At 57.5% G+C, this 24,755-nt stretch overlaps 1 protein-coding gene across 1 annotated transcript; it reads left to right on the forward strand.

Moving 5' to 3' along the window:
- The first annotated feature begins 339 nt into the window (after nucleotides 1-339).
- Nucleotides 340-24,749, forward strand: LOC115635176 (ankyrin repeat domain-containing protein SOWAHC-like). Its single transcript, XM_030533519.1, has 13 exons — nucleotides 340-420; nucleotides 883-943; nucleotides 9,429-9,539; nucleotides 10,456-10,518; nucleotides 13,095-13,196; nucleotides 13,366-13,377; nucleotides 13,659-13,661; nucleotides 20,288-20,374; nucleotides 22,775-22,823; nucleotides 23,078-23,154; nucleotides 23,439-23,511; nucleotides 23,722-23,814; nucleotides 24,206-24,749. Exons 2-13 carry the CDS (start codon nucleotides 902-904, stop codon nucleotides 24,421-24,423), a joined length of 930 nt encoding a protein of 309 aa, XP_030389379.1. The 5' UTR covers nucleotides 340-420; nucleotides 883-901; the 3' UTR covers nucleotides 24,424-24,749.
- Nucleotides 24,750-24,755: the final 6 nt, after the last annotated feature.

The raw sequence follows: 24,755 nt of genomic DNA on the forward strand, positions 1-24,755 counted from the left end.
GGAGCGGCGGCTTCACCCAAACTGGCCTGGCCCCGCTGGGGGTAGGATCTGGGTGACGGCTCTCCGGTGCACACTGCCTGAGCCGACCCCCTAGACTGTCCTCGGGCAGCTCCTGGAGGACACTGCCTTCGGGGCTGTTGAGCAGGGAGTGGCTGGGCCCCCAGACCCCTTCCAGCCCCAGGGCCCCTTTGCAAGGGGTCACGTTAAACCCAGTGCCCCCCCCCCCCCGCAGAACTGTCAGCTGGCAAGTCTGGGTGGAGCCCTGGAAGGGCTTCCTGTCTGGATGTCTGCTCTGGGGAGATAGGGCTGTGTGTGATCCCAGCCAGGCTAGCCCTCCTCTCCAGCACTCTCCCCAGGAAAACCCCCGCAGCCAGGGGGTCCTGGCAGCTCCCTTCTGCCCTGGGGAGAAGCTTCCAGCAGGTGGGTGGGTGACCAGGCCCTTCCTCAGCCGGGAGCAGGGTGCCAGAGCGCCCGGCCCGATGGGGAGGGGATCTCTGCGCTGGGAGATGGGGCAGGTAGGGGTCAGTTCTTCTCGGCATGATCTTGATCTTGTCCTGGGGGACTCACCACCACAGGATGTTAGGAAGGCGGGGTCCCAGGGCTCCATAGGGCTGCTCCAGCTGCAGTGACATTGGCTGCCAGGATGCTCTGGGGGACAGGAGGTTTCCAGCATTTCATGCCTTGTTCTGGTGGGAAAGGGGCCAGAACATGGGAATCCAGCTGCTGCCAGGAGCCTGCTTCTGGCTCCTGGATGGGGGCAGCTGGACGGGGTCCCTCTGGGGAAGGGACTGTGGTTGGCTCCCAGTGGCAGGAATGGGAGTCCCCGTCCCAGGAAGATCTGAACAGGCCCTGCCCTGCGTGACCCGGCCCTTGTCCCCACAGCTCAGCCCAAGAGGCCTTCATGGAGCTTGGGAACAAGCTATCCCTGGTCTGGCAAGGGGAGGTGAGTGGGCACTTTCTGGGCTCTGTGGGGTGGGATCCCCGGGGGGGCCCAGCAGGGTGCACCAGGCCATGACATGCTGTGATCTGACCCGCAGGGCGAGAAGTACGTGGTGCTGTAGCAGCAATCCCAGGAAGCAGTGCCTGGCCCGCCAGGCGGCATGGCCCTGTGGGAGGGCCAGAGGAAGGGCCTGCATTGCCCCACATCCTGGTCACTGACTTCAGTGCTTCGGTGAGACACAGGGAACTGTGGACCCTGCCCCATGGCACTGCCATGGGCTTCCCCCTCCCTTGGCTCCCTGGCCCTTTCCCACTGTTGGTGTCACTATGCATAACCCTACGTAACTCGGGAGGGTGGAAGGCCACAAGAGTATGGAGCGTTCCTGGTTTTAGGCCTCAGCAGACAAGAGTCCCTCCATGTTTGAACTTTAATCGACCTAAAAGGCCAGGTGTAACAGCCGTTATCAGTTGCAACAGTTCTAACTGGTCTAAAGCAGAAATAATGAGGCCTGTGCACCTTTAGCAGAAGGACAAGATAACTTGCAGAAGGAAAACTTACTAACGAGCTGCCGCGGCCAAGATTACTTAATGCACCTGCGCTTACGTAATTGCTACAGGGGGAGAAAGGAGGAGGAGGGAGGGGAAACGGGGGGTTGCTAGTCAGTGAGAAAAGTTCTCATGGATATAAAGGAACAGACTGCTTGTTTTAGGTGTGCTTGATCTGAGTCAATCTCCCTGCACCGCTTTGAGATCTCAAATAAACTTGGTTTGCTTCTCCACCCTGGTGTGTTTATTGGCGCGGCACACCAGGCCACAGACACCCCCCCCCCGCTGTTGCTTGGCCTCAGGCAGTTATCTGCCGGCAACAGTTCTTGGCGCCCAACGTGGGGCACTGAGGCTAAAATTAGCCTTGCCTGGATCCCTTCTGGTGGTCAACAGATCGCGGCGACGACCGACGCCCAGCGCGCACCGGTGACTTCACCGGGGGCCTCGGCGGAGACGCGGTATGAGCAACCCCAGAGGGCACAACGGTGCAACGCGCTCGAGTAGTGGAGAAGCAGTTGAGGGCGACGGTGAGGAACCGGTCCCTTGGATAAGGTAGGGAACAGTCCAGTGGTCTGGATTTTTGCCTGTTATGACCTGGGGACGCCCAGTGTCACCCTAGGATATGGGGCAGGGACAGAGTACAGGCAGGGCATGGTGTACACCCTTAGAATGCATTCTAGCGAATTGGGAAGTGCTTGGATCAGATCCACTAACTAAAAGCAAACTAAAAAGTTCTGTATAGTAGACTGGCCTCAATATCAACTAGAGGACCAGAAAGGTGGCCACGGGAAGGATCACTTAATTATAACATGATCCTCCAATTACTCCTGTTTTGTCAGTAAATGGGTAGCTTCTGAAGCTGTTTGTATGGAGAGCTCTTGTAAAAATACCCCACTGTAGCTCCAGTTCCTCCCTCTGTCTGGCAGAGTGCAAGGATCCAAAAGCAGGTTAGGGATAGTGCAGGGACAAAGGAGAGACCTGTCTAGAAAGGGGAGACCCTATGTCCTAGTGCACTCTCTCCCTGTTGTAGCTAAAAAGCAAGATCAGATGCAGAATGGTACTGGGGGCCAGTGTGAGTGACTGTTACCGGAAGACGCCCAGAGTACCCTGTGAAGCAAAAGCTTGTGACCAGGACTACTCTAACGCAAGCCCGGTAACTAGTGGATCTTTAGGAGGTCCGACCCATGGTGGGATGACTTGGCCTGGCATCGTCCGGTGAGGAAGCTGCCTGGGTCTAGGAGTGTCTGTACCCATCTTCCCTTCCCCTTTCCTTTCCGTGTGGGCTACTGACAGTCTGATCATCTCACTGGATGCAATCAGAGTAAGCGGCGCCGTCTCCGACGCTCTTTGCTGAAGGGAGGTGTAGGAGGGTCGTGGCCATCCTCGTTAGCCTCTCCTGTGTGAGTACCCTGTAGGGAAAAATCCTTAGTTTATGAGCCGCTAGCGCGGACAGGGCACCCTCCCTGTGTGTGTAAGTGGAAAATGGGTGGGGGGCAGTCTAAACATTCCATCTCACCCCCTAAGGGTACCCCAGCATATTACATGTACGTACATTATAGTTCAACAACCTGCAGGTATTTAGAGAATTGGAATATTTACACGTGTGAAAATCCATCTAAACAATGCCCACTAGAAGGTACTTCAATCTAGATAAGATAATACATCGAAGAGGAGCGTTTAATCACCAAAAAAGCCCTGACACAGGGTGAGCAAATTTGTCTATTGAGGAAAGGAACGGGTTAATTTAAAAATCATCTTGGCCCAGGGATGGAAGGGGGGGATTGCTCTGCGTTCAAGGTCCAGAATCAAAGCAGACTATGCTAAGTACAAAGAAAAACTGCTTTCGGCCCCAGCTGGCTGTGAAGGAAAAAATATAGACAGAGGCGAACCAAAGGCAATACAAGTTACAGAACTAAGATTACATTTGCAAATCTTAACTGTCCAGTAAGATCCAACAGTGTGCCTTTGTGACCCTGGAGTCGGTGTGGCTTGGTGACACCAAGGAAGCCACAGGCAGCCGACCTGGACTGGAATCTCTGAAAGAGACGCCGCAGGAGATTCCAGGGTGTAAGAGAACAGCCCTCCCAAGAGCAGAAGCATGTTGGAAATTCTGGACAAGCTGTATACAGGATAATCTCCCTTCCACCTCTCCCCCTCCTCTGAACATTATACACAGAAGTGGCCAGTCTGGACGAACGTGTGTGGGTATGAAAGGGGCTTGGGGCATTAATATTTTCCTGAGTGATGTGGGAGCGTTCAACACTCTCTGTTGTTGTTTTATTAATGAAGCTTTAAAATTCAGTTATATGGTGTGTTTTCTTTATCTTCCCCCAACGATCCTGTAGTGTCAGCCTGATCACCTGACACGAGGGATAGACTGGTAACAGAAATTTGTCACAGTTTGGTGAGCAATTAAGAAGGAGGGAGCCCTGCAGAATTTACACCATCTATTTGTTTTACCCTTGTTATTTTGTGTTTGCTTTGCTTGGTACTGTTGGTGTTATATGTTAAGAACTGCATGAGTAAAAGTGAGTCCTAATAGGATAAGAAAATGCTATCTGGTTCTGGTTCTGTTCTGTTTAACCGGTTACTGTTGGTTTTTTTTTTTGCTCTGTTCATTTGGGCGTTAGGAGTGTGGGCGGAATTGAACCTCTTGTTTGTAATTCCTCGGAGTGGAAGCCACGTGTGCGAGGAAGCTCTGAGGTGGAATTGAGATCCTTCTGTCCCATCCCCTGTAGCGGTCAGTGTATAGAAGTGGGAAAGTCTGGCTTAGACTGTTATTCCCTCTGCTCTCTGTGTACTTCTCTTTTCTGTCTAAGAGTCAAACAGATGAATGAGTCTCTGGGTAAACCCTCTAAGAATAGTCCTTAACATATAATTTAAAGTAAATGGCCTTTGCCCAATGGGCCATGTGTTTTTGTCCAGGTGACAAGCCTCATGAAGGAGGACTTGGGTAGTCTTGTGAGTAAGAATGTTTAAGGGAAGAGACCAGGAGGGGTGGGGGCTAGATGAGAAGCCCACCCTCCTAGCTAAACTGGTAGTGGAACAAGTTGGTGCCCATGGAAGGGACGGTTCAGCAAGAAAAGCAGGATCAGGCCCAGGCGGGCAGGCAACAGACAGAGAGATTGGAAAACAAGTTGGAAAACTTTAAGGGTGTAGTGGAAGGAAGGAGTCAGTAAGTGTAAGCATGGAGATTTCAAATACCTAGGACTTACTTGGAATGGTGATTTGAGTTGATAAAAGTGGCTGTTGGGAGACAAGTGATTTAAGGGAGAGTGAGAAGTTAACTCTGTAGTTGCTGGAGAAAACGGCAGTTGAACTTTGTAAAAATGCTAAAGAAAAAAAGGTTTTTGGTGTCTGTGAAATGTTTGTAAATAAATTCAGGCAAAGAAGTTATTGGATTGCAATCACTTGGTGTGGCTATGAACAATTTAGTTGAATTAGCTGAAGAATGTATACAGTGTTATGTAATTGAAAACCTGGGCTGCCTATGAAACAAATACAAGAAACTATGGGGTAATTCCTCTGTTTTGCCTGAAGCCAACAAGAGTATTTGTATATTTCAAGTGATGATTGTCTGCCCAGAAAGGGTGGGTAGACCTCTTGTTTTTTTGTCTTTCAGATAATCAGAGAAAACTGATGCCAGCTGAACAGCATTCAACATACCATGCATTTACTGGCACAATAGAAATTATGTTTTGTGTTCTATGTTCTGTCTTGTGGTGTTTGTCTTGTGGCCGGAATTTTTGTGTTTAATATTTTTATAAAATAGTCTAGTTTAAAATCAAACAAAAAGGTTAAATTAAAATGCAGATATTTGTTTTGTTCAAATTGGAATACAAAGTGTTTGGATAAATCAGGAGAATGTGATATACTAAAGTCTAATGCATTTCCTCAAGAAAAAGAAATTTCATTGGCCAAACTGTTAATTGCAAAAATTGTTGTTAAAATTTGCATACCAACAGTCTTTGAAAGCAAAGACATGAAAAGTTAAGCCACTCCCCATATTGTACATGGGATCTTTCTGGCTACCTCAGATTTCTAGCCAGAGGGCTGGGGATGGTGGAAGGCTATTGGACTAGAGGTTGTATTGAGTTAACTCCTCAAAGTGGGTGTGCTTGTCCTGGCTTGTTGCTCCAAAGCTCTGTAATAAGGTTATTTTAGTAAAAGGGTGTGTGTGGCATATATTAAATAATAAGACTAATTACTGTATAATGACAATGTTTATGTCTTCATTGTTGGGAAAAAGGTGTATAAGTAAAAAGTGAAAGTCTCCTTTGCAGGTTAAAAGAAGACAAGAAAGGAAGAAGAACAAAGCACAGAATGAGTTAACGGGAAAAAAAAATTAGCTAGCAAGCTCAGGCTATAGATAAGACACTGACTCCATTCAAGGACACTGCTCACAGTTAAGACTTGGCTAACAACTAGGAAAAGGAGGGCTTGAATTTGCCCACGCAGCTATGAGATTTGCAAAACACTGCCAGGCACTAATGAAATGTGTTAAGTTTCTTTTCTCACAGGTAAAGAAGTGCTACCCAAAGACCCTAGCAGCCCTGCCACTCTTTGGAACCAGGAGACGGGATTGATGTAAAGGTCCACCGACGAAAGTCTGCTCTGGCTCCACCCTGGAAAGGCCCTTAAGTCCCGGTGACTACCAACATCGCTGTAAAATGTCAAAGACTGACTGCATGAACCCAAGATTCTCACTGCAAAAAAACCCCTCCACATCGGGAAAATTCTCCTACTGATGATTAGCCTATTTTGCCTTCTAGCTCCACTGTGCCTTTTGGACAGCAGGGAAAAAGTACAAGGTAACGTGCTAGTAACCTCTCCCTTATCCACTGACAGATCTACTCTGCCTTTGAATTTTTCTAGAAGAATCAAAACCATTACAGGGTTATGTGCTAGTAACCTCTGCCCTGTAGGATGCTGCACCACGACTGTTTTGGGAAAGAAGGAACACTCACTCCACTGAAATTGCCAAAGTCCAGGAATTCCTGACTAGAAAGGACATTAAGAACTGACCCTGGTGAAGAAACAAAGAATTATACACTGGCGGGAGGCCATTTGTGGGACCCATGCTTGAAAATGTGGTATTGATTGGAGCTTGGGGTTTATTCTACAGGCTGCGCCCTGTGTCCTGGAGAGTGACTAATAATGTAACCCCCCTCCTATGCTATTAATGTCGATGCCTTTTGAAAGTACCTGAAAATAGTTAAATAACAGGTGTATTATAGTACTACACCAAGAAAAGATGGTATTAAATATCACTGAGGCTGGGAAGGCATTGCAGTGGGATCTAGTATGTTTAGGAATTTGGGATTTCCTGAATTACCAGCTGATGGCCATTCGGAGTGATCTAGAGTACCAGACTTGGCCCACTGCCCTTACAGACGCATCAGAAATACCATCTGATCTGTGATCATGGAGACATACTTGGACACTTCCTGGGTGGAAGTGTGGCTTCCCAGGGCTGGGTGTGCGCCCTTATAGGGGATGAATGCTGTACTTATGTCCCAGAAAGCGCACAGGATATTAACAAGCATATCCTGTCAGCCAAACAGGCTTTTGAACAGTGGAAGGCCCAGGAAAGGAAACCTACTCTTTCTGATTCCCTCTGGGGCTGGTTACTCAACCTGGGAGAACTAGGGGAAGGCATTGTTCACCTCCTGCTCACTGGTGTGGTGTTGTGTATTGTTACTCTTCTCTTGCTTGCTTGCTGTAAAGCACTCCAGCTCCCTAGAGCTTAATCACATGTTATCCTTTAAATGTGAGAACACTCAGCCAAAAGTTTGTTGAGTATTCTCAAAGGAGGGAGTTGTTGGTGTCACTAAGCATAACCCTACGTAACTCGGGAGGGTGGAAGGCCACAAGAGTATGGAGCCTTCCTGGTTTTAGGCCTCAGCAGACAAGAGTCCCTCCATGTTTGAACTTTAATCGACCTAAAAGGCCAGGTGTAACAGCCGTTATCAGTTGCAACAGTTCTAACTGGTCTAAAGCAGAAATAATGAGGCCTGTGCACCTTTAGCAGAAGGACAAGATAACTTGCAGAAGGAAAACTTACTAACGAGCTGCCGCGGCCAAGATTACTTAATGCACCTGCGCTTACGTAATTGCTACAGGGGGAGGAAGGAGGAGGAGGGAGGGGAAACGGGGGATTGCTAGTCAGTGGGAAAAGTTCTCATGGATATAAAGGAACAGACTGCTTGTTTTAGGTGTGCTTGATCTGAGTCAATCTCCCTGCACCGCTTTGAGATCTCAAATAAACTTGGTTTGCTTCTCCACCCTGGTGTGTTTATTGGCGCGGCACACCAGGCGACGGACCCCCCACTGTTGTTTGGCCTCAGGCAGTTATCTGCCGGCAACACCACCACAGCAGCCCCCCACATTCCCTGCCCCAAGGGGACCTGTGTGGCCCTGAGCGCTTGGGGAGGGCACCTGGGGCACTGCTGGCTGCAGAGGTGGGGATCGGGCTCAGCCAGGGCACACGTGCTGTGCAGCTTCCCGAGGCCCCGTGGTGAAGGGGGGCTGAGGGGTTTGGCCCCTGCTGTGGTACCAGCCCTGGGGCCAGGCTGTGTTTGGGGCTCTCCCCTCAGGCAGCTGCCCCCCCCGACCCACCTGAGCTCAGGTGCTGGGAGCCAGAGGCTCCCGTGTTCCAGGCTGGGCCGTGGCAGGAGGGGAAGGGGGAGAGCTCTGGGCCCCAGGGGGAGTGGAAGGGGGAGAGCTCTGGTCTGGGGAGGGACGGGAAGGGGGAGATCTCTGGGTCCTGGGGAGGGACAGGCAGGGGGAGAGCTCTGGGTCCTGGGGGGAGGGGAAAGGGGAGAGCTCTGGGCCCCGGGGGAGCGGAAGGGGGAGAGCTCTGGGTCCTGGGGAGGGACGGGAAGGGGGAGAGCTCTGGGTCCTGGGGGAAGCGGAAGGGGGAGAGCTCTGGGTCCTGGGGGAAGCGGAAGGGGGAGAGCTCTGGGTCCTGGGGAGGGACGGGAAAGGGGAGAGCTCTGGGTCCTGGGGGAAGCGGAAGGGGGAGAGCTCTGGGTCCTGGGGGAAGCGGAAGGGGGAGAGCTCTGGGTCCTGGGGGAAGCGGAAGGGGGAGAGCTCTGGGTCCTGGGGGAAGCGGAAGGGGGAGAGCTCTGGGCCCCAGGGGGAGCGGAAGGGGGATAGCTCTGGTCTGGGGAGGGACGGGAAGGGGAGAGCTCTGGGTCCTGGGGGAAGCGGAAGGGGGATAGCTCTGGGTCCTGGGGGAAGCGGAAGGGGGAGAGCTCTGGGTCCTGGGGAGGGACGGGAAAGGGGAGAGCTCTGGGTCCTGGGGGAAGCGGAAGGGGAGAGCTCTGGGTCCTGGGGGAAGCGGAAGGGGGAGAGCTCTGGGTCCTGGGGAAGCGGAAGGGGGAGAGCTCTGGGTCCTGGGGAGGGACGGGAAAGGGGAGAGCTCTGGGTCCTGGGGGAAGCGGAAGGGGGAGAGCTCTGGGTCCTGGGGGAAGCGGAAGGGGGAAGCGGAAGGGGGAGAGCTCTGGGTCCTGGGGGAAGCGGAAGGGGGAGAGCTCTGGGTCCTGGGGGAAGCGGAAGGGGGAGAGCTCTGGGCCCCAGGGGGAGCGGAAGGGGGATAGCTCTGGTCTGGGGAGGGACGGGAAGGGGAGAGCTCTGGGTCCTGGGGGAAGCGGAAGGGGGATAGCTCTGGGTCCTGGGGAGGGACGGGCAGGGGGAGAGCTCTGGGTCCTGGGGGAAGCGGAAGGGGGATAGCTCTGGTCTGGGGAGGGACGGGAAGGGGAGAGCTCTGGGCCCTCGGGGCAGGGGAAGGGGAGAGCTGTGGGCCGGGGCCCCAGCATGGAGCCCCAGGGTCTCTGTTTCACTGCAGCCTTCTCAGCCCCTGTGCTCCCAGCTAGTGGTGGAGACAGACCCACAGGCAGCTCATCCTGAATTCCTCCCTTGGCATGTCTCCCGGGGGGCAGAGCACTGCAGCCTGGGGCAGCCTCGAGGGGGTCCCTGCTACAGCCCTTGACCCACAGCCTGGGCCTGACCCCCCAAGGGCGGCAGAGGAGGATGCAGAAAGTGTCTCCAAGGTGAGGGGTGCCCGGCAAAGTAGCCAGTGGTGGCGGGAGGAGCTGGGTGTGGGGCTCCTGCACACAGGCAGGGCCCCCAGGGACGCACGGGGTAGAAGGTATCTGACTCGAGGGAGGGGTGTGCTGTGGGAGACACCCCCAGTGAATGGGCAGAGAATGGCATGTGTTGGTGGGCGACCGTGGTCTTGGGGGCATGGGCAGCAGGTTAGAGCCCCAGGGGTTTGGGGGGCGCTGCAGACAGCGATCCCGAGCAGGAGTCTGCTAGCGGGATACGTGGGGGAAAGGGGAACCCCACCCTAGTGTCTCCAAGGACACGTGCTGGATGCTCCACCGGGAGACAGCGCTGAGGCCTCCTGGCGCTGCAGGCGAGGGGTTGCTGGGAGCTCCTGGGCCATGCTGCTGAAGGACTGAATGGGGGTGCTGGAGAATTGCAGGGGCTGGGCCGGGCCCCGGCAGGGATTGTGTGTGCTCTGCAGGCACCAGCACCCCTGTGGGCCAGCCGGGGTCCAGTATGACCAGACATGGCAGTATTCCTGGCCCCACTCCATGGAGCAGACAGATCCCAGGGGCCTGACCCCAGGCCTGGCTCTGCTGGCCGAGCAGGTTGGCAGCTCCTGGGTCACTGCCACACGGAACCTGGGTCAGTCCTGGGCTGCGGAGAGCCTGGCACCCAGACGGAGGGCTGGCAGGCAGTGCACGGAGGTTCCCCAGAAGTGGGCAGCTCTCCAGCCCCTGGTAGGTGGGGGAGGAGGTGGGGCTGGGGCCTTCCCCCAGCTGTGGTGTCCCTTGGTGCCGTCAGAACGGGCAGTGGGCACTGGCTGCAGCTGCGGCACTCTCCCTCCCCCATGTGTGGGGAGAGGTCCTTCTCCGGGCAGCCCCGTGCACCTCCCTCCCTCTCCCTCTGCTCTCCCAGCAGCCTGAGTTGGAGCAGGATGCCTCCAAGGATGGAGGGAGCAGCCTGGCCTCCAGCTCTGTGGCAGTGAGTAGTAGGCAGGATGGGGTGTTGGATGCCCAGGATCGGTGCTACGCCCCCAGCCATGGAACAGTCTCTAGGACAGATCCCGTCAGTGCCAGGCCCCCCAGCCACCCGGGATTTTCCTTTTCCTGCCCCGGGCAGGCCGTGCAGCCCCCCCCCCCCCTCCTTAGACAGGACCTCCAGGGCTCCCGCCCTCCTGCTTGGCACTGTGAGCTCCACTCAGCCAGTCCCACTGAACCAGCCCCTGGCAGAGACTCGTGCGCCCTGCCGGGGTGCACACACCTTGCCCAGCCTTCCAGTGACACTCGCACGGCGCTGGCACAACAGGCGGGTTTGTTCGTCCCCCGGACACGGCACAGGGAGGCCGTAGGGTGGCCCAGAGAGAGGGAGGCTGAAGCACCGACTGTTCTGGGGAGCCCCAAGGCCAGGCACGCTGCAGAGACCTCCGTGTTCAGGCTCTGGGTCTCTGTCGGAGCTGCTGGGTCATTTCCCAGGTGAGAGCCCCGACTCCTTCCGGCAGCCGACGCTGAGCCCCTCCTCGCTTCATCCTTGTCCTGGGTTCTCGAGCTGGGGTCTGCCCATCTCCCCTGCTGAGAGGTGGGAACCCGTCTCCCTCTGGGCCTCCCCAGTGCTGCTGAGAGGTGGGAACCCGTCTCCCTCTGGGCCTGTGAGCCCCCTCCCCCCCCCGGCCCTGCGGGGCCCCGGTGCTGCTGGGAGGTGGGAACCCATCTCCCTCTGGGCCTGTGAGCCCCCCCCCCGGCCCTGCGGGGCCCCGGTGCTGCTGAGAGGTGGGAACCCGTCTCCCTCTGGGCCTGTGAGCCCCCTCCCACCCCCCAGGGCCCTGCGGGGCCCCGGTGCTGCTGAGAGGTGGGAACTAGGGCATCGTTTAATTGCAGTTAACTCACACAATTAACTCAAAAAAATTAATTTCAATGATTTGCACTGTTAATAGAATACCAATTGAAATGTATTAAATATTTGTGGCTGTTTTCTACATTTTCAAATATATTGATTTCAGTTACAACACAGAATACAAAGAGTACAGTGTTCACTTTATATTATTTTTATTACGAATATTTGCACTGTAAAATGATAAAAGAAATAGTATTTTTCAGTTCACCTCATACAAGTACTGTAGTGCAATCTCTTTATTGTGAAAGTGCAATTTACAAATGTAGATTTTTTTATTACATCACTGCACTCAAAACAATGTAAAACTTTAGAGCCTGCAAGGCCACTCAGTCCTACTTCTCATTCAGCCAATTGCTAAGAGAAACAAGTTTGTTTACATTTACAGTAGGTAATACTGCCCTCTTCTTAATTACAATGTCACCAGAAAGTGAGAACAGGCATTTGCATGGCCCTTTTGTAGCCGGCATTGCAAGGTGTCAGATATGCTAACATTCGTATGCCCCTTCATGCTTTGGCCACCATTCCAGAGGACATGCTTCCATGCTGCTGGTGCTCATTACAAAAAATAATACATTAATTAAATTAGTGACTGAACTCCTTGGGGAGAATTGTATGTCCCCTGCTCTGTTTTACCCACATTCTGCCATATATTTCATGTTATAGCAGTCTCAGATGATGACCCAGCACATGTTGCTCGTTTTAAGAACACTTTCACTGCAGATCTGACAAAACACGAAGGTACCACTGTGAGATTTCGAAAGATAGTTACAGCTCTCCACCCAAGGTTTAAGACTCTGAAGTGCTGTCCAAAATCTGAGAGGGACGAGGTGTGGAGCATGTTTTCACAAGTCTTAAAAGTGCAACACTCCAATGCGGAAACTACAGAACCTGAACCACCAAAAAAGAAAATCAACCTTCTGCTGGTGGCATCTGACTCAGATGATGAAAATGAACAGGTGTTGGTCCGCACTGCTTTGGATTGTTATCAAGCAGAGCCTGTCATCAGCATGGACGCATGTCCTCTGGAATGGTGGTTGAAGCATGAAGGGACATATGAATCTTTAGCGCATCTGGCATGTAACTATCTTGTGATGCTGTCTACAACAGTGCCATGAGAACACCTGTTCTCGCTTTCAGGTGACATTGTAAACAAGAAGAGGGCAGCATTATCTCCTGCAAATGTAACTTGTTTGAGCGATTGGCTGAAGTAGGACTGAGTGGACTTGTAGGCTCCAAAATTTTACATTGTTTTATTTTTGAATGCAGTTATTTTTTGTACATAATTCCGTATTTGTAAGTTCCAGTTTCATGATACAGAGATTGCACTACAGTACTTGTATTAGGTGAATTGTAAAATACTATTTCTTCTGTTTTTTACAGTACAAATATTTGAAACAAAAATAATGATATAGAGTGAGCACTGTACCCTTTGTATTCTGGGTAGTAATTGAAATCAATAGATTTGAAAATGTAGAAAACCGCCAGAAATATTTAAATATTTAAATAAATGGTATTCTATTGTTCTTTAACAGCGCAATTAATCGCAATTCATTTTTTCAGTTGTCTGACAGCCCTAATGGGAACCCATCTCTCTCTGGGCTGAGGGCCATTGTGCCCGGCTGGGCCCCGGTGCTGCTATCTGTCACTCACCATGTCTCTCCCCTCAGCTGGACCCCGTGGAGAAGGAGTGGCTGCAGGGGGCAGCCAGCAGGTACCTGCTCACCCTGAGTCACCTGCTCAAACAGGAGCTGTCCCTGGCCACCAGGAAGGCAAGTGTGGCCCTCATGCCCGGCCTGATGTGCTCAGCTGGTCTGGGGAAAGCAGGAGGGGTTCTGTGCCCGACCCGCTGCTCTGTGTCACAGAGTCGGGGACTGCCCCAGCCCTAACCTGAGCTCACCCATTTTCTCTCTCTCTCTGCTCCCGTGGGACGTGCTGCAGGACTTCACCTCGGTGAGTACAGGGCCATGCCAGGTCCATGCTCCCTCCAGCCCTGACCTGGAGCTGGGTCGCCCAATTCCTCTGCGCTGCCTTGCGAATCCCAGAGGGGCCTGGGACCCCAAACTCCTGTGAAATCCCAGCACCTCCTGCAGCTAATGAACCCACTGGCCTCACCTGTCTGTCCCTCGCCCGCCCGCTTGCCCCCGCCATCCTACAGTCTCTGATTTCCTGCTCTCTGTCTCTCTCTCACCCCCGTCGCTGACCTGCTGGGCTCTGGTTCTGCTGCAGCTCAGGGGGTAAGTTGGGGCCGTGGAGCTGGCTGCTTCTGCAGAGGCTCGGGGTGGGGGGTGTTGGGGTTCGTTGAGCCCTGGTCCCTGGCGGGATCCCCGGTGCCCAGCAGGGAGCCCAGCCCAGCCCCAGGGGGCAGTAGCAAAGCAGTCCAGCCAGGGAAGAAGGGGGTCCGAGGCCCGAAGAACAGCTCTCCCCAGGGGTTTCCAAATCCAGATGTTCAGGGGCTGAGTTTCCTGCCCCAAATGGAAGGTTTGGGCTGGCCTCCCCCACGTTGGACCAACACCGCACTGGCTCTGGGGGCCCCATGTGATGCTTCTAACATGTCTCCTTCTCTGCCCCGTCCCTGCCGCCCGTCCCTGCTGGGGCCGGGGCCCATCTCGGCCGGGAGCAGTTTGTAAGTATGAGCCTTGGGGGACCCCAGGATCAGCCTCGCCCCCTCTCTGCTGCATTCCAGGGCCGGGGCTCCCTGGCTCCTCCCCAGCGAGCTGAGTGAAGGCAGAGGGGGCGCAGGGCAGGGGCCCCAGTGGGACACTAGCGCAGAGTGGGCAGATGGACTCAGCTCAAGGCTGGTAGTCAGGACTCTGGGTTCTGCTTCTGGCTCTGATGCTGGTTCAGTGTTGGGCCTTCACGGCCAGCCCCTTCCCTGGGCCTCAGTTTCCCCATCTGATGGGCCTGAAAATAGTTCCTCCCTCTCTGCACTCACCTAGGCCTGCCCCACTGTCACTGGTCTCTGCACAGGGGCTAAACATAGTGACCCCTCCCCTTCAGCCCCATGGGAGGGTGCCATGGAGCTGGCCAGGGGAGAGGTGCTGGCATCTGTGTTCTGCCCACGTTCCCCACTGAAGGTGCCATGAAGGTAGATTCTCTGCTCTGGATGAGTGGGGCGGGGAGTGGGGCAAAGGTGGCTCTGCCTGAGCCCAGCATGGTGGGGAGCAGGGTGAGCGAGGCTTGGCGGGGGGTGGTGGTGCCGGAAGGGGGTGCTGAGCCCAGCATGGGGGGGAAGGGCCCTCTCGGGGGATGGGTGAGGCTGGGCTGGGGGGGCAGCAGGGGGTCTGAGCCCAGCATAGGGGGGGAAGGGCCCTCTCGGGGGATGGGTGAGGCTGGGCTGGGCTGGGGGGGCAGCAGGGGGTCTGAGCCCAGCATAGGGGGGGAAGGGCCTGTCACAGAGTCCCCAGGCGATGCTCTGGAACTGCTCCCCACCAAGCCAGTCAGGACTTTGGGGAGCCTCCTCTCCCTTGGAGCAGACTTGTTCAGGGCAAGAAGCTCACACGGCTTCACCTCCTGGGTCTCTCTTTGGAGCATTCAGCATCCTTTGCCCCTCCGTGCGCTTCCCACAGCGAGTCCACCCCAGCGGGGTCCTGGGGAAGCCACAGGGTCCTGCACCCCCACTTTGCAGTCAGACGTGACTCTCAGCCAGCCAGTAAAACAGAGGTTTATTCGATGACAGGAACAGGGTCTAAAACAGAGCTTGTAGATACAGCGAACCGGACCCCTCGGCTGGGTCCATTCTGGGGGGCAGTGAGCCAGACCCCTACATCTGCACTTCACTCCTCGACCCCAGCCAGCTCCAGACTAACAACCCCTCCCAGCCCCTCCTCTCTGCTCAGCCCCTTTCCCGGGCCAGGAGGTCACCTGATCCCTTTGTCTCCAACACCTTCAGCTGGCACCTTTGCAGGGGAGGGGCCCAGACCATCAGTTGCTAGGAGACAGAGGGTCAGGCATTTAGGTGCACTGGCCCTTTGCTCTGCCAGATACTTAAGAACTGCCATGGGGACACTGAGGCACCAACACAGTATTCAGAGAAAACATTAAGAACTTTCCCAGTTCGTCACATCTCTCCCCCCTTCGAGACCGAACTGAGCGAGGTCACTTCAGCCAGTGACCTGGGGAAGTTCGAACCCACCAAGGTTCCCATGGATGCCCCAGCATCTCTCCCATCCCTTGGTGTGAGTTACACCAGGACAGTCCAGTCTTACGCCCTCCCTTAGGTCGGGTGTGCTTGATGGCACTTGCAGGCCGCATGTGGGAAGGTTTATGCGGCTTGAAGCCTTTTGCTACCCCAATACCCCTGGGATTTACACTGGGACGGGGTCTTCTCCCAGCACGCTGGGCTGCAATTCAGGCTCTCTTGGTTAAGAGCCCCCATCTTGGCCTTGGCCAGCTCTGGGCTTGGGAAGCCGCTTCCCACTTTGTGGCCCAGACACAACACCTCTGCCGTCCCCCCTTGGACTTTTCAGCTTTTACCGTCAGTCCCACCTCCTTGAGGCAGCCCAGCCCCCTCTTCACCTGGGACACCTGTTCCTCCCAGGTCTGGCTAAAGATGCACATGTTATCAGTGTCTGCCAGGGCCAAGTTCTCCATCCCTCTCAGCTTGTCTAGAATCTCCCCAGGCCTAGGCATGGGGTCGGCATTGGACACTGTGATGGCTTTAAGCTTCTGATAGCCCCCATAAAACCAGATCATCCTGTCTCCTTTGGGGATCAGCCCCATGGGTGAGGCCCATGGACTGTAAAACAGCTGGATCCCATCTAAAGCCAGCAGGTCCTTGACCTCTCTCTCCAGGTTCTGGGCTGCTTTCCCAGTGACTCTGAATGGGGAACACCTGATGGGGAGATTGGCTCCCATCTCAGGGAAGAGATCCCCCGGGGGTCTTCCCCCTTCTTCATCCAATCCTCCCTCTTCAGGTTCAGGGGTCCCCTCACTCTCCTCCCATCCAGCAGCTCGAAAGGGAAGAACCCTGTGGATTCCTGGGGCACCACCAGCCGTCTCCCGATTCCCCCCAGTTCTACTTCCCCTTGGGGAGCCCATTCCCGGTACAGGAATCCCTTCTCCTGCAGGACTCTGTCCCTGCAGCCTTCCCCAAGGAGGTCTGCAGCGCTGTGACCAGCAAGTTCTCTCAGCTTCTCCAAGGAGGGATCCCTTTGCAGCTCAGTCTGGGATTCAGCAGCTGGGGCAGGGAGTGGGACCTGCTCCCTCTCGCTGGCTGGACCTGGGGTCACAGCCCCCCTGAGCCCTGTCCCTGGTAGCTCCCTCCCTGCTGTGTAATCACTTCCCAGCAGCACGTCTGGACCAGGCAAACCTGTTTGGCAGCTGCCCTGCCCTGCCCGGGTGTCCCCCCACTCAGCTGGGGTCTCAGCTCCCCCCGTGCTCAGCGCTGCCCTTGCTGTCCCAGTGGGGCCAGGCAGCGAGCTCTCTGCTCTGGTCAGAGCATCAGAGCCAGCGTGAGCCCCCTCTCCGGTGTGCAGGGGGGCGGGGAGCATCTCTCCCTCCCACTCAACCCCAGGGGGCTGGTTACAGGTAGGCAGGTATCCTGGGCCCAGCAGCCCCTCCCCCCTGCCAGCCAGGTTTTTGCATTTTCACTGACCATTTCCATCCTAGCCAATTGGTTCCCTGGATTTGAATTCAAACCCTCGGCCGTTACAGGAGCGGGGCCTGGATCCTGTCCCATGGGGAGACAGTCACCCCCCAACAGGGCCTCCGAGCCGATATCCTGGAGAACCCCAACTACCAGCCAGCCTGACCCCTCCTGGGTCTGCACAGGGATCTGGGCCATAGGCAGGGTGAGGGGCTTCACCCCAGGGAACTTCACCCAGATCCCACAGTCCCTCAGCATCTGGGGCTGCACCACCACAGTTCTCTCTGTCCCAGGGTCTCGCCCCTGCAGGCGTGTTTCCCCACTGACCCCTGGGCAGCCCCCTATGTCTCTCTGCTCCACCATCACCAGTCCACACTGCTGCTGCTTCTCCTGCAGCTTTTCCTCGGGCTCTTGCTCTCTCTCACGGTCCTCTCGCTCTCTCGGGCTCTGCTCCCATCCCATCCGTCTCCAATCTCCTGATGGGGAACCCAGTCGTGAAGACCCTCGTCTGATTGGGGACCAGACTCCCGGGGATGCCTGGCTGATGCTCCAGCTGCTCTCAGATCCTCTTGTAGCCCCATCTGGGCCAGGAATCTGCTCCTCAGAGCGGTGCTTCTCCTCCAACTGCACGATTAACTGTGCCTTGGTGAATTTCCCCATGCGCAACCCTCTCTTTGTGCACAGGATCACAATGTCCTTCTCAAGGAGATGGTGATAGGCCATCACTTCACCGTTCCCAAGTGGCTCTGGACTCACAGGCCTGTGTGCTCTTGGCTCCCCCGTGGTTTCCAGGAAGAACCCCGGGTGTGCCAGCCCTTCTCGTGATCACCACCTCTTTGCCAGGGTCGAGCTGCAGACTCCTCCGCCCCTGGGACTGCTCCTGCCATCCCCAGGGGAACCCTGCTACTGCAAAATCCTTCTCTCTCCCAGGGTTGAGCGGCAAGCTCCTCCGCCCCTGAGACTGCTCGCTGTAGTCCTCAGGGGGACCCCGTTACTCCAACAGTCCTTCTCACTGGTCACACGCTCCCAGAGGTTAACTGCCCCCTGAAACCGTCCCTCTCTGAGCCTTCAGCACGCCTGGTCCTCATTATCCCTCCTTTGTTTTACTGCTCCCCAGTCACTTACTGCAAGCAGCGCCATTCACGGGGTGCAGTATATCCCACCGCTCCCACCAGTTGTCACGGAGTCACCGGGTGATGCTCTGGAACTGCTCCCCACCAAGCCAGTCAGGACTTTGGGGAGCCTCCTCTCCCTTGGAGCAGACTTGTTCAGGGCAAGAAGCTCACACGGCTTCACCTCCTGGGTCTCTCCTTGGAGCATTCAGCATCCTCTGCCCCTCCGTGCGCTTCCCACAGCGAGTCCACCCCAGCGGGGTCCTGGGGAAGCCACCGGGTTCTGCACCCCCACTTTGCAGTCAGACATGACTCTTAGCCAGCCAGTAACACAGAGGTTTATTCAATGACAGGAACAGGGTCTAAAACAGAGCTTGTAGATACAGCGAACCGGACCCCTCGGCTGGGTCCATTCTGGGGGGCAGTGAGCCAGACCCCCCCCCGTCTGCCCTCAGCCAGCATCAGACTCACAACCCCTCCCAGCCCCTCCTCTCTCCTCAGCCCCTTTCCCGGGCCAGGAGGTCACCTGATCCCTTTGTCTCCAACCCCTTCAGCTGGCACCTTTGCAGGGGAGGGGCCCAGGCCATCAGTTGCTAGGAGACAGAGTGACAGGCATTTAGGTGCACTGGCCCTTTGCTCTGCCAGATACTTAAGAACTGCCATGGGGACACTGAGGCACCAACACAGTATTCAGAGAAAACATTAAGAACTTTCCCAGTTCGTCACAGGGCCCTCTCGGGGGATGGGTGAGGCTGGGCTGGGGGGCAGCAGGGGGTCTGAGCCCAGCATAGGGGGGGAAGGGCCCTCTCGGGGGATGGGTGAGGCTGGGCTGGGGGGGCAGCAGGGGGGTCTGAGCCCAGCATGGGGGGGAAGGGCCCTCTCGGGGGATGGGTGAGGCTGGGTTGGGGGGGCAACAGGGGGGTCTGAGCCCAGCATGGGGGGGAGGGCCCTCTCGGGCGATGGGTGAGGCTGGACTGGGGGGGGCGGCAGGGGGGTCTGAGCCCAGCATGGGGGGGAAGGGCCCTCTCGGGCGATGGGTGAGGCTGGTCTGGGGGGGCAACAGGGGGTCTGAGCCCAGCATGGGGGGGAAGGGCCCTCTCGGGCGATGGGTGAGGCTGGGCTGGGGGGCAGCAGGGGGTCTGAGCCCAGCATGGGGGGGGAAGGGCCCTCTTGGGGGATGGGTGAGGCTGGGCTGGGGGGGGCAGCAGGGGGTCTGAGCCCAGCATGGGGGGGAAGGGCCCTCTTGGGGGATGGGTGAGGCTGGGCTGGGGGGGGCAGCAGGGGCTCTGAGCCCAGCATGGGGGGGAAGGGCCCTCTCGGGCGATGGGTGAGGCTGGGCTGGGGGGGCAGCAGGGGGTCTGAGCCCAGCATGGGGGGGAAGGGCCCTCTCGGGGGATGGGTGAGGCTGGGCTGGGGGGCAGCAGGGGGTCTGAGCCCAGCATGGGGGGGAAGGGCCCTCTCGGGGGATGGGTGAGGCTGGGGGGCAGCAGGGGGTCTGAGCCCAGCATGGGGGGGGAAGGGCCCTCTCGGGGGATGGGTGAGGCTGGGCTGGGGGGCAGCAGGGGGTCTGAGCCCAGCATGGGGGGGAAGGGCCCTCTTGGGGGATGGGTGAGGCTGGGCTGGGGGGCAGCAGGGGGTCTGAGCCCAGCATAGGGGGGGAAGGGCCCTCTCGGGGGATGGGTGAGGCTGGGCTGGGGGGCAGCAGGGGGTCCGAGCGCAGCATGGGGGGGAAGGGCCCTCTCGGGGGATGGGTGAGGCTGGGCTGGGGGGCAGCAGGGGGTCTGAGCCCAGCATGGGGGGGAAGGGCCCTCTCGGGGGATGGGTGAGGCTGGGCTGGGGGGCAGCAGGGGGTCTGAGCCCAGCATGGGGGGAAGGGCCCTCTCGGGGGATGGGTGAGGCTGGGCTGGGGGGCAGCAGGGGGTTTGAGCCCAGCATGGGGGGGAAGGGCCCTCTCGGGGGATGGGTGAGGCTGGGCTGGGGGGCAGCAGGGGGTCTGAGCCCAGCATGGGGGGAAGGGCCCTCTCGGGGGATGGGTGAGGCTGGGCTGGGGGGGGCAGCAGGGGGTCTGAGCCCAGCATAGGGAGGGAGGGCCCTCTCGGGGGATGGGTGAGGCTGGGCTGGGGGGCAGCAGGGGGTCTGAGCCCAGCCCTGCCTCTCCCCACAGACAGCGCTGCACTGGACGGCCAAGCACGGCCAGGACGACTTGGCCTCGCTGCTGGTGGCTGCAGGAGCCGATGTCAACTCGGGATCGGTGAGTTTCCGGCGGGCTCGGGGCCCTGGCCAGCCCCCGGCAGCAGACCCAGGCCTATGGCCTCCCACCTTCCTGAGTGAGGTCTGGAGGGTGGGGTCCCCAGCCTGGGGAGCTGAGTGCCGAGGGGGGCAGAGCCTGGGGGGGGGGGGGCGGTACAACCACTAGGCAAACTAGGCAGTGGCCTAGGCAGGGCCGGCACTTCCATTTAGGCGACCGCCTAGGTCACCTAGGGTACCAGGATTTAGGGGGGTGGCATTTTGCTGCCCTCGGCGGCAGGTCCCTCACTCGCTCCAGGACCTGCCGCTGAAGTGCCCCAAAGACTGGGAGCATGAAAGGACACCCACTGCCCCGCCGCAGAATTGCCACCGACTGGGAGCGCAGAAGGACCCTCGCCTAGGGCACCAAAAACCCTGGCGCCGCTCCTGGGCCTAGGGCAACCAGGGGTTGGGGGCGCTCAGGGCCATCCTCAGGCATAGGCAGCTGCTAGGGCACCTGAAAATTTGAGGCACCACTGGGTTTTAGTGTCCACCCTGCTGGCCCTTCCTCTCCCTGTTCTGACCCTTCCTGCAGGCTCCTGGGAAGGGGATCCAGTAGTTAAGAGAAAAAGTCTCCAGCCTGCCAGAGCTATTAACACAACACTGAGACCGTTCAACAGGCATTTGCCAACCCCCAGGTATCTACTGTCAGTTTCTGAATGTACTGACAAAACCAGTTGTGCGTCACTGTAATGTTTACTCAGAACATGTCAGTCTGCAGGACCTTCGTTTAAAATTTGTTTTAAAAATATTTCATTAGTCATAGCTGGACAAAGAGTTTCCCTTTCTTTACTTCTGACTATCTGATGAACTAGTTTTAAGCACAATTTGTTCCTTAGTAAGATATAAAATGCGTTGTGATGCCTAAAATCTTTGGAAACATCTTTTTTAAAGTTGGTGAAATTTCATAAACGTGTATTGTTCTGGAGATCACACACAGTAAATTAGTGTCCCTTTTTCTAAAAGCAATGAACATTGTTATGAACGCACTAAACCTCTGTGACATTAATTTAAAATAATGTCGGTTTCAGTGAGTTACATATGTAGTAATCTGGAATGAGTACATTTAAGAGTACATTTAAAATATAAAATCAGCTTAGAAATAGCGGTTAAGAAAATATAAAACAGAGAAGAGCTGCATCGTGTATTCCATAATATTTCATGTTGTGTTCAGCAGGACGGCTGACTCACCCTTACTACAAAGTTTTTGCAAATAAACGTCTGACAAACTTCAGGGCATATCAAAAAACCTGTGGTTGACATTTTTTTCCCCCCAAGTTTAGTGCTTTTAATTAGGTACCTTCTGTGTGTCCATTCTGCGGGAGGGAGAGGGTACAGGGGTCTCTGCGGGGACCTGTGATTCTCTGCCACCGTGAGGTGGGCCGGGCGTCTTGTTATTCTTTCTGCCTTGTCCCTTCGCACCCCGCCCCCACTGGGCTGCAAGCTCAGGCTGCCATCGGGCATAGGGGCACCAGTTTAATAATATTACACAGGGCCCCATAAATCCTAAGGACAGCCCTGGGGGCACCAAAAAGTGGTGCCCTGGCTTGGCAGGGAGGAGCCATCTTCCAGAGGCACCGGAGAGCCAGAGCGTTGGCTTGTGGGGGTGGCGAGCCCCAGCCATGGAGGAGCCAGCAGCCCTGCAAAGGCAGCAGTGCCGCTAGCAGAGAGCAGCCGCACCCCCTGCCCCTCCTGCCCAGGCTGTGGCCTGGCACCTCCCTGGAGGGCTCCTGCAGGCTGCAGCAGATACATGCGGGCAGAGACCCCCGTGCGCCCCCCAGCTCCCCCTTTGCCGTGCTCGGGCTCTGTAGCTTCCGGACATGTGAGCCGACGGCAGGGCGCGGGGCCCTGAGCCTGCTCCAGGAGGGGCAGGGGCAGTGGTGGTAGCTCACACTCCTGGGAGCTGCAGAGCCCGAGCACAGCGAGGGGAGAACCGGGGGGGGTGCATGGGGGCCTCTGTCCACATGCATCAGCTGCAGGAGCCCCCAGAAGGCGGCTCCTCCCTGGCAAGCTGCTGCAGCGGCCCAAGCCTGGCCAAGCCAGTGAGTGGACTCGGGGTGGGGGCTGCTGGGGTGGGGTGGGGTGGGGAGGGGAGGGCTCATGGGGGGGGGGCTGTGCACCCTCTAGGAGAGTTCAGGGGGTGGGAAGGGGGGAACTTGGTCTGGGGAGCAGCCCCTGGGCAGGCTGGCCCCTGGGGTCTATAAAGGCTCTTTGGGATTTGCCCCTCAATGAACCGATGTTATGGGGGGGAGGGCAGGGCAAGGTGGAAGTTTCGCCTAGGGCGCAAAATATCCTTGCACCGGCCCTGCCGGGGGGATGCTGTGAGCAGTGGGGGCTGTGATCCATAGGTGCCTGGCTCTAACAGGTTCTCCTCTCCCCCTCCCCACGCTGCTCCCCATGCTCGGACCCAGCACGTGAGTACCTGCCTGTCTTTGTGCCCAGCTGCTGTGTGGGTGGGAGGAGCTGAGGGTACGCAGGGCTAGGGGCCGGTGCTGGGCGAGGGCCTGAGCTCAGGTGGGATGGGGCCTGTTGGGGGAGGAGTGGCAGCCGGGGCCCTGCACTGGCAGCGTGGCACTGCATGTGCAGGGCATGGAGAGTTCACTGGCAGCGTGGGCCTGGAGCTCTGCACTAACCCTGTGCTCTCTTCTCCCCACACCCACCCGAGCAGGGCGTGAGTATGCAGGTGCCCGGAGACGGACAGACCTCGCAGCAGGCTCTTCAGGACAGATTAGGCAGTGGGCACTGGTGCCGGGGGGGGTGTGATCGTTGGTGCAGCAGGACTGGATGCTGGGGGGGTCTCACTGGGAAGCGTGGGGATGGGGAGATCAGTGGGGGGCTGTGCTGTGGAAGGGGGTGTTTTTCTGGGAAAGGGGGGCCTCTCTGAGGGGCTGATGCCCACGTCCCCTGGGTGGGGAGATTGCTGGGGGGAGGGGAGTCTCCTGGGTAGCCCCGTTTCCTTCCTCCAGGGCTGGACTGGGGGTCTGAAGCCACCAGTCCCTCGCGTCCTGATGCCTCCCATGTCCCCTCAGGGCTACACTCCGCTGTACATTGCTGCTCTGCACGGGCACCGCCAGGTCATGGACCTGCTCGTCCGGAGCTATGGTGAGCAGGACCTGCCCCCCGGCCTCGGGCCCTTCCCCTCTGATGACAGGGAAAGCGCTGGGAAGGGGGTTGGGCGAGGCTGAAGCCAAGGCCCTGCCTGCTGGGTGACTCCTTGGAGCCCTCTTGGTGCAATCGCCATCCTGGGACCAGGTCGCCTGGGGTGAGGGGGCAGTGCCTGCTGGGCCAGGGCTGAGCCGTGTGTCCTGGCAGGTGCCAAGCAAAACGTGCGGGATTACAGCGGGCACCTGGCCAGACACTACCTGGGAGCAGAGAAGCCACTGGACAGAGCTGCCATGCTGCCCCGTGAGAAATGCCCCTTGTCTGTCTGTCTGTCCACCTTTCAGGGGGCCCCTTCCCCCAGCTCCAGGGGTTGGGCACCTCCCTCGTGGCCTCTCCAGAAGGCGGGTCCATGGTGGGGGGCCGAAAGCAGCGCGTGCATGGGGGGAGGGGCACACAAGTGGGGGCAGGGCTTAGCCTGGCTGCCTGGGGGGAGGGGCCGTGCAAAGGGCTGGGCACTCCCTGCTCGGTGCCACCGTGTGCACCCGCTGAGCTGCAGCTGTGCCCCCAGGGCAGGGGGGCAGGATGGGCTGCCAGGGTGTGGGGGGCGGGGGCGGGAGGGCTGGGGGTTGTAGGCCCTGCTGGGAGGGGGCCGCGTCTCCTGCCCTGACCCTGCCCTGTCCTCTCTCTCCCCCAGAGCTGCCAGCGGTGCGCGGCAGGAACAGGGCGCTGGCCTGTCTGCTCTTGCCCAAGGGCAGCGGCCAGGCCCGGAAGCGCTGGGGCTCTGCCGAGGACCTGACGGAGGAGGAGGAGTGGGGGCAGGTGCAGCACCTCGCCGTGCCAGCCTCGTACCGCGCCATGCGCAAGTTCTCCCGCTCGGGGGCCGACTCCCAGCCCTGCCAGCCCCGGCCCTAGTCCCACCTGCTGCCAGGGGCTGAGGCAGCCCCGAGGGTGCAGGGTCTGGAGGAGGGCAGTGGATGGGCCCTGCTAGCGACTGCCCAGCCCAGCCAATGTTCATACTCACACAGCCCCTCCCACATCTGGATGCCCCTCAGTCCTGACCCGCAGCCCCTGCTGTCCTGCCCTCTTGATTCCTGTCTCCACCGACACGGGGCTCACTCGGTTACCACCCGGCTGCTGGGTCTGCCAGCGCCAGGCGCCTCACCCAGCCCCGGGAGCCCCACACCCCTGCCTCTCTGCTTTTTTCTAATGGATCCTGACACTGAAATAAAACACTATGTGCCACT

This window comes from Gopherus evgoodei, chromosome 14 (genome assembly GCF_007399415.2).
Source record: "Gopherus evgoodei ecotype Sinaloan lineage chromosome 14, rGopEvg1_v1.p, whole genome shotgun sequence".
Classification (NCBI taxonomy): Eukaryota; Metazoa; Chordata; order Testudines; family Testudinidae; genus Gopherus; species Gopherus evgoodei.